At 43.6% G+C, this 15,165-nt stretch overlaps 1 protein-coding gene across 2 annotated transcripts in view; it reads right to left on the reverse strand.

Annotated features, from left to right (window-relative positions):
- Window positions 1-13,651, reverse strand: part of KIFBP (kinesin family binding protein) — a 34,449-nt gene extending 20,798 nt beyond the window's left edge. Inside the window, exons 1-2 of one of the 2 annotated variants that reach the window (XM_053582274.1) lie at window positions 13,122-13,651; window positions 2,393-2,491 (exon numbers count right to left, since the gene is read on the reverse strand). In XM_053582274.1, the coding sequence (XP_053438249.1) occupies window positions 2,393-2,491; window positions 13,122-13,547 (525 nt within the window). In that variant the 5' untranslated portion in view covers window positions 13,548-13,651. The remainder of the gene's footprint in view (window positions 1-2,392; window positions 2,492-13,121) is intronic. The other variant, XM_053582273.1, reaches the window with a different exon arrangement.
- Window positions 13,652-15,165: the final 1,514 nt, after the last annotated feature.

The following is a 15,165-nucleotide window of genomic DNA, read 5'->3' on the forward strand; positions in this document are numbered from 1 at the left end:
CCCGAGCAGCAGAGACTACAGGCGCCCGCCACAACGCCCGGCTATTTTTTTGTTGCAGTTTGGCCGAGGCTGGGTTTGAACCTGCCACCCTCGGCATATGGGGCCGGCGCCCTACTAACTGAGCCACAGGCGCTGCCCAATGCCATAGAAATTTAAATTTTTTTTTTTTTTGTAGAGACAGAGTCTCACTTTATGGCCCTCGGTAGAGTGCCATGACTTCACATAGCTCACAGCAACCTCCAGCTCCTGGGCTTAAGCGATTCTCTTGCCTCAGCCTCCCCAGTAGCTGGGACTACAGGCGCCCGCCACAACGCCCAGCTATTTTTTTTTTTGGTTGCAGTTTGGCCGGGGCCGGGTTTGAACCCACCACCCTCGGTATATGGGGCCGGCGCCCTACCGACTGAGCCACAGGTGCCGCCCAATGCCATAGAAATTTAAACCATAAACACCAAGCACCCTCTACTGAAGGAAGTGCAAAAATCACTTCTACAAGCCAAACACTATTTTTTCTAGTTCACTTCATGTGACGCCCTGAAGTGAGAGTTTTCAATCTAGTCTCCCCTAGAAGGCTTATAGCACCTCTTTGGTACTACCATAGAGGAAAGGAACAAAGAATCCGTAGTGAACTGGGTCTTCTGACTTACTTGACCAGAGAAGCCCCATCAATTTCCATATGTTGCATTTCAGAAGGGTTTCAAAGACCAGGCACCTGGCTCACACCCGTAATCCTAGCACTCTGGGAGGCTGAGGCGGGTGCATCACTTGAGCTAATGAGTTCAAGACCTACCCAAGCAGGAGTGAGACCTTGTCTCCACTAAAAGTGAAAAAAACTGAGGCAACAGAATTTGAGGTTGCTGTGAGCTATGACACTATAGCACTCTACCAAGAACAAAGCGAGACTCTGTCTCAAAAAAAAAAAAAAAAAGGGTTTCAAAGCTAAAAAAAAAATCATTGAAAAACCATTGCCCTGAAACAGTGGTTAACCAAGTACAGTATAGCATTTAGACCAGCAGCATGAGCATTACCCAGGACCTTGTTAAAAATGTAAATTCCTAGGCCCCACCCTAAAGACTACTAAATCAGAGTCTAGAAGTCTAGCCTGCTATGCTTTAATAAGCTCTCTAGGTGATTCTGATGCATACTAAAGTTTGAGAACCATTGCCCCCAAAGATTTCAGATATTTTGCTCAACTAGTTCATTTGCTTTCCTTTAAGCCAACAGTTCTCAACCTATGGGTCGCATTGCAGCATTAGGAAGGTTGAGAACCACTGCTTTAAGCAATGTTTCTTCATTGGAAACCAAAACAGACTTTTAGATTATAAACACAAAAAATACATTAATAATATTTAAGGGTAATATTACAATAATAATTCCCATATTTTTCTTTTATTTCTCTTGTTTTTAATCTGTCACCCAGCCTGGAAGTACAGTGGTCCTATCATAGAAGTCACTGCAACCTCAAACACCTAGGCACAAGGGATCCTCATGCCTCAATCTCCCAAGTAGGTGTGATTATAAGCACATGGGAGCCATCATGCCCAGCTAATATTTCTTTTATAATTGTATTTAGACTAATGTTGCCATTATACCTTTAAAAATAATTTTAAAATTTTAAAATCCATGAAATTTTGTAATTTTAAAATTATTTTTAAAACCCCAAAGTCTTTAATATACAATAATTTCAGCTATTAGGCCACTTCTCAGATAGCTCTATAGAGAAGTTCCTGGGAACACTGAAGAGTCACACCAAAATTATGACTGAGAAATTCTTGAGCAGTTTCAATCAAAACTTAAAATTTAATCCTAGCACTCTGGGAGGCTGAGGTGGGTAGATTGCTGGAACTCAGAAGCTCAAGACCAGCCTGAGCCAAAACAAGACCCTGTCTCTACTCAAAACAGAAAAACTAGGGCAGCGCCCTAGTGGCATCTCTAATGGATGGAGTTTAAACTAGGGTAGCTCAGTGAGTAGGGCACCAGCCCCATATACCAAGGGTGGCAGGTTCAAACCTGGCCCCAGCCAAACTGCAATTAACAACAAAAAAAAATAGCCAGGCATTGTGGCGGCCGCCTGTGGTCCCAGCTACTTGGGAGGTTGAGGCAAGAGAATCGTCTAAGCCCAAGAGCTGGAAGTTGCTGTGAGATGTGACGCCACAGCACTCTACCGAGGATGACAAAGTGAGCCTCTGTCTCTAAAAAAGACAGAAAAACCAGCTGGGTGTCATAGCGAACACCTGTAGTTGCCACCTACTGGGAAGGCTGAAACAAGAGAACTGCTTGAGCCCAGGAATTTGAGGTTGCTGTGAGCTATGACACCACAGCACTCTAGGTGGCAACAGAGTAAGACATCTGAAAAACAAAACAAAACTTAAAATGTATCTGACATGTAACATACCTCTTTCATATACCTATTATATAGTGCTTCTGATGATTCTAAGTAAGCTTGTGCAGTTTCAATTTCTTCTCTTTCAGACCACAAGATACCTAGATTATTCTGGAAAATAAAGAAAAAAGAAATTATGATTATATAAGACTTCCAATTAAATTGCATAGTCTTAAAGTCAATTTTTTTGTATTTTTTTTTAAGTCAATATTTATTGATTGAATAGTACTGGAGGATTTTTTTTCTGATGTGGATGGGATTCGATGGAGTTTAATTACCAATGAATTAGTAATTCATAATATCATGACCTTATGTAGTATGATAAGTAGCTGCTAAGATGGACCCCCAAAGATCCTTACTTTCTAGTATTTACACCCTTATGTAATCTCCTCCTCTTCAGCAGGCACTGGATTTAATGACTCGCTTCTAATAACTAGAATATGGCAGAAGTGATGTAAAATCACTTCCAAGATTAGGTTACAAAACACTGTGGTTTCATTGTGAATATTCTTTTGCTTTCTCTCTTGTGAGCCACTCTATGAAGAATAAAGGAAATGAGAGAGGTCAACAGTCTCAGGCCCTCAGATATAGTCTATGAGGAACTGAATCCTGCCAAAAACCATGTGAATGAGTCCTGTCCCAATCCAGAGAGCTACAATCTCTCTCTTTCAAGTGAGATTGAAGCTCTAGCAGGTCAATAATATCGATCAGGGACTTTGTGCCAGTGGCAATCATCTAAACCATGCTGAGATTCCTGAGATAACAGACAAAGATAGACCAGAAACACATAATGCTTTCAAAATACTACAATCTCCCCCAGAGAGAGACCTTTTTTTAAAAATAAGAAATATTGTTAATAGTCTGATTCAAGCCTGAAAAACAAAGGATAAACTCAGATTCCAAAAAAAATAGGCCAATAAATTTGGGAGGCTAAGCCAAGAGAATCACTTAAGCCCAAGAGTTTGAGGTTGCTGTGAACTGTGATGCCATCGCACTCTACCTAGGGCAATATAGTGAGACTGTCTCAAAAAAAAAAAAAAAAATAGTCCAATTCAAATTATATGGTATGGAAATTCTGAAAATGCCTTATGCCTTTTCTCATTAGTTAAGTTGTATCCCTAATACTTACCATTTCAAACAGTAAAATATTTGTAATTTTCTTTTTTCTTTTTTATAGAGACAGAGTCTCACTTTATGGCCCTCGGTAGAGTGCCGTGGCATCACACAGCTCACAGCAACCTCCAACTCCTGGGCTTAAGCGATTCTTTTGCCTCAGCCTCCCGAGTAGCTGGGACTACAATATTTGTAATTTTCAAAGAGTTCTTAAAATTACAGTTTTATATAAAATTACAAATCAATAAAATTACTCTATGGGGAGTAAAGGAAGTGGGAGAGGTCAATATTCTCAGGCCCTCAGATAGCCAATCTAAAAGTCTTTTTGGGGTTCGGCACCTGTAGCTCAGCGGCTAGGGTGCCAGCCACATACACCAGAGCTGGCAGGTTCAAATCCAGTTCGGGCCTGCCAAACGACGACAACTATAACTAAAAAATAGCCAGGTGTTGTGGCGGGTGCCTGTAGTCCCAGCTACTTGGGAGGCTGAGGCAAGAGCATCACTTAAGTCCAAGAGTTTGAGGTTGCTGTAAGGTGTGACGCCACGGCACTCTACCCAGGGCGACATAGTGAGACTCTGCCTCAAAATAAATAAATAAATAAAAGTCTTATTGGGCTTGGCACCTGTAGCACAGTGGTTATGGCGTCAGCCACATACACTGAGGCTGGCGAGTTCAAACCTGGCTCAGACCAGCTAAACAACGACAACTGCAACAAAAAATAGCTGGGCATTGTGATGGGCGCCTATAGTCCCAGCTACTTGGGAGGCTGAGGCAAGAGAATCGCTTAAGCCCAAGAATTGGAGGTTGCTGTGAGCTGTGACACCATGAAACTCTACCAAGGGAGAAATAGTGAGACGCTGTCTCAAAAATAAATAGTCTTCTTGATTTTTCTTTCTCAGCGTCTTTTGTATTGATCTCTTCCTTTTGATTGCTATTGCACCAACTTCCTTCTGCTACCATGAAAGCTAAAGTGAAATTGACTGGATTATAAACAGGATTATATAACAAATAACTTTAAAACCAGGTCAGTTTGTCCCTTGCTACATGTTTCTGCTATCAGGCACTGCAGGGCAAATTAGGCCTGTTGAGATGGTCAGAATTGAAAGACTGGAGTCTAGCTTCCCTTTAGACATAGGGTTAGTCTGCCTTCCATTTGTTGGGATAGTATTTCAGGCACAAGGATACTTCTGAAGCTGGGGTTCTACCATATTTTCTTCACTTCTTTAGGGAAAGTAACAGGCTAAGGAAACAAGAGTCTTCAACACCGATTCTTAACCTTGAGTCTATGGATCCCCACAGAATCCATGAAGAGAATTCAGAGTCCATGAATTTGGATAGGAAAAAAAAAACACACACACACAAATTTTCAGTGATCTCCTACTACAATTTAGCATTTCTTTTGATTATAAATATAGTAAACAAACTGCAGCAATGTTACAGTGCCTGGGACTTTGTGACCAAGAGAAATGAACAAAATTTCTTACGCTAGTTTGCAGATATCTCAGTATCATTTATACTCATTACTTCAGAATTATCAAAGCTAATAGTTACCTTTTGATACTGTTATTAAAGCATAACTATATCACAAATTTTGTTTTAAAAATAATTGTACTTCTATATTGTTATATACCCTTCACACATTTAAAATTATTATTCTGGGGCAGCGTCTGTGGCTCAGTGAGTAGGGTGCCGGCCCCCTATGCCGAGGGTGGCGGGTTCAAACCCAGCCCCGGCCAAACCGCAACAAAAAAATAGCCGGGCGTTGTGGCGGGTGCCTGTAGTCCCAGCTGCTCGGGAGGCTGAGGCAAGAGAATCGCGTAAGCCCAAGGGTTAGAGGTTGCTGTGAGCCGTGTGACGCCACAGCACTCTACCCGAGGGCGATACAGTGAAACTCTGTCTCTACAAAAAAAAAATAAAATAAAATAAAATCATTATTCTGGGCTTGGTGCCCCGTAGCACAGTGGTTACGGCACCAGCCACAGCTGTAGTAGAACCCAGCCTGGGCCAGCTAAACAATAACAACTGCAACAAAAAATAGCCAGGCATTGTGGTGGGCACCTGTATAGTCCCAGCTACTTGGGAGGCTGAGGCAAGAGAATTGCTTAAGCCCTAGAGTTTGAGGTTGCTGTGAGCTGTGACACCATGGCTACTCTCCTGGGGGTGACATAGTAAGACTGTCTCAAAAATAAGATAAAATAGGGCAGCACCTGTGGTCAAGTCGGTAGGGCGCCAGCCCCATATTCCAGAGGTGGCAGGTTCAAACCCAGCCCTGGCCAAAAAAAAAATAATAAGATAAAATAAAATAAAATCATTGTTTCATGAAATGTCAGCTTCACTATGGGCATGTGAAACAAAAAAGGTTTAGAAACCCTACAGTTTAAAGGTGACTTGACCATTCCACTGGCACAGAGCTCTTTGGTCTTCTGGTCTCACATAATATACCCATTCTGTAATTTTTTTTTTTTTTTTTGGAGACAGAGTCTCATTCAGTCACACTGGGATTGAGTGCCACGGTATCACAGCTCACAGCAACCTCAATCTCTTGTGCTCAAGCGATTCTCTTACCTCAGCCTCCCAAGTAGCTGGAACTACAGGTACCTGCCACAATGCCTGGCTAGTTTTTCAATTTTTAGAGATGGGGTCTTGCTTTTGCTCAGGCTGGTCTCCAACATCCCAGAGTGCTAGGATTACAGGCGTGAGCCACTGCGACCAGCCTTGTAATTTTTTTTTAAGTGACTTGACCAGTCCTCAGTATCCAGGACTGTAAGTCATAATATACTGAGATCGGTAGTCCTCTCCTCTAGGTCACATATGAGGTGTTTTCCAGGACCCTCATAAGTATTTCAGGCTTGAAGGGCTCTGCTTTCCTACTAACTTACTGATTGTCATTTTCTGATCTTAGAAATAGACACACAAGTCACCTTTTCCTTATTCTTTAGTTCAACTTATTTTTCTTTTGATATGTCCTTGATACTCCATTTGGCCATGACACCAGTAAGCCCTACCACAGCGCACTATACCTACCCTAGACAGTCTAGAGCAGGCGTCCTCAAACTTTTTAAACAGGGGGCCAATTCACTGTCCCTCAGACCATTGGAGGGCCGGACTATAGTTTAAAAAAATAAACTATGAACAAATTTCTATGCACACTGCACATATCTTATTTTGAAGTAAAAAACAAAACGGGAACAAATACAATTCACACCGCTTTATGTGGCCCGCGGACTGCAGTCTGAGGACACCTGGTCTAAGGATTCGTCTAGCACCAGGAACTAGTTACATTATTTTGGGACTGGAATGTGTTTAATGTTTGCCCTGCTATATATCCAAGTTAGGCTATGCCATAGAAGACAACAACCTTGGTGTGTGATAAATATTAAACTGAATAGAGAACCTAAAGTATGTCCAGAAACAAGTAAGAATCTACTTCTGGACCATAACCTATTAAGGTCCTGAAGGTTAGGACCATGTAAGGAATCTAGAGTGGCTTTTTTTTTCTTGAGACTATAACCTCAAACTCAGGGCTCAAGCAATCCTTCTGGCTCAGCCTCCTGAGTAGCTGGAATACAGATGCGCACTACCACACTCAGATAATTTTATTTTGCAGAGATGAGGGCCCACTATTTTTTCTTTTGCAGCCTTTGGCCAGGGCTGGGTTTGAACCCACTACCTCTGGCACATGGGGCCGGTGCCCTACTCCTTTGAGCCACAGGCACCACCCGAGGGCCCACTATTCTTCAAGCTGGTCTCCAATTCCTGACCTAAAACAATCCTTCTGTCTTAGCCTCCCAAAGTGCCAGGATGATAAGGTGTAAGCTACCACATCTGGCCTTAGAATAGCTTTATTGGTTTTAAAATTACATTTAGTGTTTGGGATTTAAATTTTTTATTTTTTAGTGTTAATTCCATAGAGATAACCACTATTGACCGTTTATATAAATTATTATTTTTTTTAATTTTTTTTTTTTTTTATTGTTGCAGTTTGGCTGGGGTTAGGCTTGAACTCACCACCCTCAGCATATGGGGCCAGCACCCTACTCACTGAGCCACAGGCACCACCCTATATAAAATTATTATTATTTTTTTTATTTTGTAGAGACAGAGTCTCACTTTATGGCCCTCAGTACAGTGCCATGGCATCACACAGCTCACAGCAACCTCCAACTCCTGGGCTTAAGCGATTCTCTTGCCTCAGCCGCCCGAGTAGCTGGGACTACAGGCGCCCGCCACAACGCCCAGCTATTTTTTGGTTGCAGTTCAGCCGGGGCCAGGTTTGAACCCGCCACCCTCGGTATAGGGGGCCAGTGTCTTACCGACTGAGCCACAGGCGCCGCCCATAAATTATTTTTTAAATACAGTATAAATCCCAACTAAGGGTAAAAAAACTACACCAAAAGGTCCTGCATCTTTCACATGTGTCCTTGCTCTCTACCAAACTAGGTAAGGAAAAAAGTAAACATAAAAGAAAAACAACTAAAAACATGTTACTGGTGAATTCTACTAAACACATAAGGAAGAAATAATACCAACTGCAGACAAACTATTTCAGAAAAGAGAAAAGGACAAAACATTTCCCATCTCACATTAAATCAAAGATACAACACTATAGACTGATATTCTTCATAACATAAATGCAGAAGTTTTAAACAATTTCATCGAAATTAGTTCAACAATATACAAAAAAGATAATACCTTATGATCAAATGGAGTTTATGTCAGGAACACAGGTTGGCTTAACAATGGAAAATCTGGTCAGGCGAGGTGACTCACTAGCACTCTGAGAGGCCAAGGCAAGTGGATTGCCTGAGCCCACAGGTTCCAGACCAGTCTGAGCCAGAGTGAGACCTCATCTCTAAAAGTAGACTGGCATTGTGGTGGGCGCCTGCAGTCCCAGCTACTTGGGAGGCTGAGGCAAGGGAATTGCTTGAGCCCAGGATTTTGAGGTGCTGTGAGCTATGAGGTCAGCACTCTACAGAGGGTGACAAAGTGAGACTGTCTCCAAAAAAAAAAGAACAAAAACAATGGAAAAACTATCAATGTAATTCACCATATTAACAGACTGAAAATAAATATGAACATTTCAGTAGATAGAGCAATGTAATAATGATGCTAAGGAAGTCAGTCCAAAAAGAGTATATGTAGTTAAGATCTCATTAATATAAAATTCTACAAAATGCAGAGTAGAGGGCAAGAGGGAGAGAGGAAAAGAATATATAGAAGGGAAGGAAAGAACACACGTTACCTCTGAGTGCAGCATTTGTTTCACAGGTTTACTTTTTTTTTTGAGATAGAGTCTCACTTTGTTGCTCTCGCCACAACACCCAGCTATTTTTAGAGACAAGGTCTGGCTCTGGCTCTGGCTCAGGCTGGTCTTGAACTGAAAGTGAGCTCAGGCGATCCGCCCATCTTGGCCTTCCAGAGCGCTGGGATTACAGGTATGAGTAACCGAGCCTGGCCTTCACAGGTTTACTCTTAAGTCAAAACTTAAACTGTACACTTAAAAATATGTGCAGTTTACTCCATCTTTTTTTTTTTTTTTTTTTGTAGAGACAGAGTCTCACTTTATGGCCCTCGGTAGAGTGCCATGGCATCACACAGCTCACAGCAACTTCCAATTCCTGGGCTTAAGCGATTCTCTTGCCTCAGCCTCCCGAGCAGCTGGGACTACAGGTGCCCGCCACAACGCCCGGCTATTTTTTTTTTGGTTGCAGTTTCGCCGGGGCTGGGTTTGAACCCGCCACCCTCGGTATATGGGGCCGGCGCCTTACCGACTGAGCCACAGGTGCCGCCCAGTTTACTACATCTTAATTACACTTCAAGGAAGTTGTAATTCAGTGGGTAAAGCCCCAGCCCCATATACTGAGGGTGGCAGGTTCGAACCCGGCCCCAGCCAAACTTCAAGAAAAAAATAGCTGGGCATTGTGGCGTGTGCCTGTAGTCCCAGCTACTTGGGAGGCTGAGGCAACAGAATTGCCTAAGGCCAGGAGTTGGAAGTTGCTGTGAGCTGTGACAGCACAGCACTCTACCGAGGATAACAAAATGAGACTCTGTCTCTAACAAAAAAAAAAAAAAAAGATTATAGTGTCAGTATATATTGCTAACAAGGATCGGAAGGAGGGGCAGCACTGTGGCTCAAGGAGTAGGGCGCCAGTCCCATATGCCAGAGGTGGCAGGTTCAAACCCAGCCCCGGCCAAAAACCACAAAAAAAAAAAAAAAAAAAAAAAAAAAAGGATCGGAAGGAATACCAGAGAAAAATCATTCTGAAGGCCCTCAGAATCCAGTGAAGGTAGAAAGGGACAGTCTCTTGATAATATAAAGTGGGTCCAGTTCTGTAGTTCTCTAAAACTAAGAAAAAGCAGTTATAATCCCATGAACTGATACTTTTAAAAAATTTATGTATGGGCGGCACCTGTGGCTCAGTCGGTAAGGTGCCAGCCCCATATACCAAGGGTGGCGGGTTCAAACCCGGCCCCGGCCAAACTGCAACAAAAAAAATAGCCGGGTGTTGTGGCAGGCACCTGTAGTCCCAGCTACTTGGGAGGCTGAGGCAAGAGAATTGCTTAAGCCCAGGAGTTGGAGGTTGCTATGTGATGCCATGGCACTCTACCTAGGGCCATAAAGTGAAACTCTGTCACTACAAAAAAAAAAAAAAAAATTATGTATGATTTATTGCATGACCTTAAATTTTTTTTTTTTTGAGACAGTATTGGTATGTTACCCTCGGTAGAGCGCTGTGGCATCACAGCTCACAGCAACTTCCAACTCTTGGGCTTAAGAGATTCTCTTGCCTCAGCCTCCCAAGTAGCTGAGCCTACAGGTGCCTGCCACAACACCCGGCTATTTTTTTGCAGCAGTTGTTTACTTGGCCAGGGCTGGGTTCAAACCCACCACCCTCAGTGTATGTAGCTGGCACCATAACTACACTGTGCTATGGGAGCTGAGCCTAAATCATTATTTTTAATGATTGCATACTGTTCTTCTGTATGGATATAATACAATTCAGTTAATCTATATCTAAACAGAGTTAACCTATGTCTCTACTGATGTTTATATTTTCCTCCTTTAGTAACCAACAATGCTGTGATGAATAGCCATATTTACTTGTTCCAATATTACATGAGAATATTGATGTGGAATTTTTTTAGAGTGAAATGGTGACATTGTAGCTCCCAGCAACCTCAAACTCCTGGGCTCAAGTAATTCTCCTGCCTCAGCTTCCCAAGTAGCAGGGAGTTAATTTTTTTATAGACATGGGGTCTGGCTTGTGCCTCAAGTGATTCTCCCACCTCAGCCTCCCAAGGATTATAAACATGAGCCATTATGCACAGCCTTGAACTTTTTGAATGTTTATTCTTAGGTTGTATGATTAAGGAAAATTTCAAATAACTGGGGTTTTGTCTGAATTCAGCATCTTCTGAATTTCATTGAATCATTCAGCCATTCAACAAATTTTTAGAATATACTTACTATGTGCTAGGGCTATAAATAATATGCAAAAAGGAAATGTAGTCCCTGTCATATGGCTTTTAAATTTATTGGGCCAGATAAAAGAATATGACCTATATAATTCCCTCCTTAACTCTGAAGATCTTTAAGGCTTATTTATCATACGATCAATTTTGGCAAATGTTCTCTAGATCTCATATATTAGGCACCGGACTTGGCCCTAATCAAAGTACCAAAGGCACCTACAAAGACTTCATACATATATTTTATTTCCTTATACATACATATTTTTGAGACAGAGCCTCAAGCTATCGCCCTGGGTAGAGTGCTGCGGCATCACACCTCACAGAAACCTCCAACTCCTGAACTTAAGTGATTCTCTTGCCACAGCCTCCCAAGTAGCTGGGACTACAGGCACCTGCCACAACGCCCAGCTATTTTCTGGTTGTAGTTGTCATTGTTTGGCAGGCCCGGACTGGATTCGAACCCGTCAGCTCTGGTGTATGTGGCTGGAGCCTTAGCCACTTGAGCCATAGGTGCCAAGCCCATATTTGTATTTTAGTGTTAAATTCCCAATGCAGAATGTAAAAATTATTTAATAAACCATGCACCAGGCTTGGCACCTGTAGCTCAGCAGCTGGTGGGTTCGAGTCCAGCCTGGGCCTGCCAAACAATGACAACTACAACCAAAAAAAAGTAGGGTGTTGTGGGCGCCTGTAGTCCCAGCTACTTGGGAGGCTGAGGCAAGAGAATCACTTAAGCCCAAGAGTTTGAAGTTGCTGTGAGCTGTGATGCCACCAGTGAGACTGTCTCAGAAAAAAAATGACAAGATTTTGGACACCATGTTTTGCTCTTTTAATTTTTATTTATTTGAGACAGTCTTACTCTGTTGCCTGTGTAGAGTGCTGTGGCATCATCATAGCTCACAGCAACCTCAAGCGATACTCATACCTCAGCCTCCCAAGTAGCTGGGAGTACATAACATCACTGCTCAGCTAATTTTCCTATTTTTAGTAGAGGCAGGATCCTCTTGTTCAGGATGTCTAGAACTTGTAAGCTCAAGAAATACACACCTTGGACTAACAGACCTCTAGGATTATAGGTGTGAGCCACCACATCCGACCCAGACACTTTGCATTGTTAATTCGAAACACTCTGCAAAGGCTCAGTGTAATCACAGCATTTTGGAAGAAGTCGAGAGGATCACCTGAGCCCTGGAGTTTGAGGCTGTAGTTAGCTATGATGGGGTCACACTGCACTACAGCCTGAGCAACAGTGTGAGACTGCCTCTTTTTAAAAAAAAAAAAAAGTATTCTTTGTCATTTCCTTGAGACCTTAAGATTTAAATTACTTTGGATATTTTTCTTTCTTTTTTTTCGGGGGGGGGGGGGAGGTTTTAGTAGAGACCACGTTTAAAAACGTGGGAACAAACTGCGCTTAAAACGTGTGCCTTTGCCCTGGGGAGGGCCTGGGGCTCCTCTCCTTAGTTGGAGGACCCTGTCTTACCTTCAACTCCTGGGCTTAGGCGATTCTCTTGCCGCCGCCACCCGAGTAGCTGGGGTGCCCTGCACAACGGCCAGCTATTTTTTTGTTGCAGTTTGGCTGGGGCCGGGTTTGAGGGGAACAGAGTGAGACCCTGTCTTACCAGACTGGAGTGCAGTAGCACGATCACAACTCACTGCAACCTGCAGCTCCCCGCACAAACGATCCTTCTGCCTAAGTACACAGAGGACTATAGGGCGGACCTCAAGGCCTGGCTACTTTTAAAAATTTTTGTAGAAACAGGGTCTCGCTATGTTGCATCGATTTTTTTTTTTTTCTAGCTACTAGAATGAACAGGATTTAGACTGATGGAAACAGACTGGAAGAGCATTACGCACCCACCACTAAATGAAGCAGCAAGTGATGTCGTTGGAGTGGGCGATGAGGAGGAGAGGGAGTTGGAAGCCGACAGTGGGAGATCTAGTTACAAGACCTTTCTGAAGGCCCTAAGACTCTCTCTGGGACTCATCCCAAGCTTTAAAAACGTGGGGACAAATTGCGCTTAAAACGTGTGCCTTTGCCCTGGGGAGGGCCTGGAGCTCCTCTCCGTCCCCTCGCCTCTAGCCGGCAGGGGCCGGCCTCGCTCGGCGCTGGAGCCCCGCGGTGGCGCCGCACAGCAGAGGCCGGGATCGCTCTCACCTGCGCCTGGATGTAGAGGGAGACGCAGTCGTGCGAGAGCCGGTACCTGCGCAGCAGCTTCAGGCATTTCACCAGATGCTCCTCCCCCGCTGACAGCTCCTCAGTGTCGATGTGGTTCACCCCGAGGTTGAACTCAATAACCGCCAGCCTCACCGCCCGCCGGGCGATGGGCCCCTCGGCCTCCACCACTTCCGCTGGCAGAGCCAGGGTGTGGTCTTCTGCACCCAAGCCGTCGTCGGCCTCAGGCCGCTCATCCTCATCCTCAGGCGCGGGGCCGAGCAGCGCCTTTACCTCTTCCAGCAGCGCTCGGGCGCTGTATTTGGACTTGTACGGTTCCTTCTCTGGGTTTTTATGCAACTCTACCCGTGAGAGCGCCAGCGCCGCCTCGAATTTCTCACAGACTTCTGCCCACAGAGCGTTAGCCATAGCTGCCTCTACTACCTAGGTTTTCCCAATGCGCGCAGTCTGGACTCCCGCCTTCCTTCTGCTTTGCGACACTTCACTTACGGCTCTCGACAGCCGCTGCAGAACGGTAACCAATGAAGTCCTCCAGGGGAACCGCAATATGCTCGGAAGCGGCCAATGGGAAGACGTAATGGTCACCATAGCAACCGTTGATACGAAAACACCACCCCCTGCAATGGTTCATTCATTTCTTGCTTGACACCTGTGAAGAAGTATTTATAACAAACCATTTCAGAATATCGTTTACAAACATAATAACTTTACTCGTGTTAATTGATATAAGCTGAACGGCCACAACCTTTTGACTTTAGTGTATACCCCAGCCCATCACTAGATAAAAATGTAGTTTTAAAAAAGCGCTCTGAAATGTAGCAAGTATCCGTTTATTATTATTAATACGTAATCTCTTGACAAATATCTTCACCTCAACCCTGAAATAGATTGCAGGAATGTGTACAACTGCCCAAGGTAACAAGAGTTAAATATCACAGGTGACAACCACCTCATGCATGTTTTATTTTAATTACATCCCTTTTTTTTTTTGAGACATAGTGTCACTTTGTCGCCCTCGGTAGACTGGCGTGGCGTCATAGTTCACAGCAACCTCAAACACTTAGGCACAAGCAATTCTCTTGTCTCAGCTTCCCAAGTAGCTGTGACTACAAATGCCGGCCACAATGCCTGGCTATTTTTAGATACAGGGTCTGACTGTTGCTCAGGCTGGTCTGAAACTCGTGAGCTAAAGCAATCCACCTGCCCTGGCCTCCCAGAGTATTAGAATTACAGGCGTTAGCCACCACCTCCAGTCTACATACCTAACTTTCCTTGGTAAGTTATCAAGTCAAATGGGAAGGGGAGAGATAAGATTTTAATTAAGTGCTACCTGTGTAAAGTACTTTGACATATAAAAGGGAGTACTGATGTTGAAAGCTCTCACAGACTTAAAGTTTGAATTTCAGACTGGCTTTCTTATTGATAACTTTTTCTTTTTTTTTTTTTTTGTAGAGACAGAGTCTCACTTTATCACCCTCAGTAGAGTGCTGTGGCCTCACACAGCTCACAGCAACCTCCAACTCCTGGGCTTAGGTGATTCTCTTGCCTCAGCCTCCCGAGTAGCTGGGGCGCCCACCACAACGGCCGGATATTTTTTTGTTGCAGTTTGGCTGGGGCTGGGTTTGAACCTGCTCCCTGAGTATATGGGGCCCGTGCCCTACCCACTGAGCCACAGGTGCCACCTGACAAGTTAACTTTTCTAAGCTTCAGTTTTCTCATAGTAAAATGGAAATAACAATAATACTTATCTCCACAGAATTATTCTGAGGAGTAAATAAAGTTAAATGTCTGTCCTTTAAGTGTTAGTGTTCCTGAAAATTCCTTTCTAAGCCTTACCCAAGGTAGGTCTTATCCACTTCCAGGGCTTTCATTACATATGCTACTTGCTCCCAAAACTTTGTCTTCAGTCCAGATGGCTCTCTAGAACTGCAGATTGGAATATCCGATATCGCTGGAACAATCACTTCTGAATGTTTCACTCACTCCTATACATCAGTATGTCTAAATCAGAATTCATTATCTTACC

This window comes from Nycticebus coucang, chromosome 3, assembly GCF_027406575.1.
Source record: "Nycticebus coucang isolate mNycCou1 chromosome 3, mNycCou1.pri, whole genome shotgun sequence".
NCBI lineage: Eukaryota > Metazoa > Chordata > Mammalia > Primates > Lorisidae > Nycticebus > Nycticebus coucang.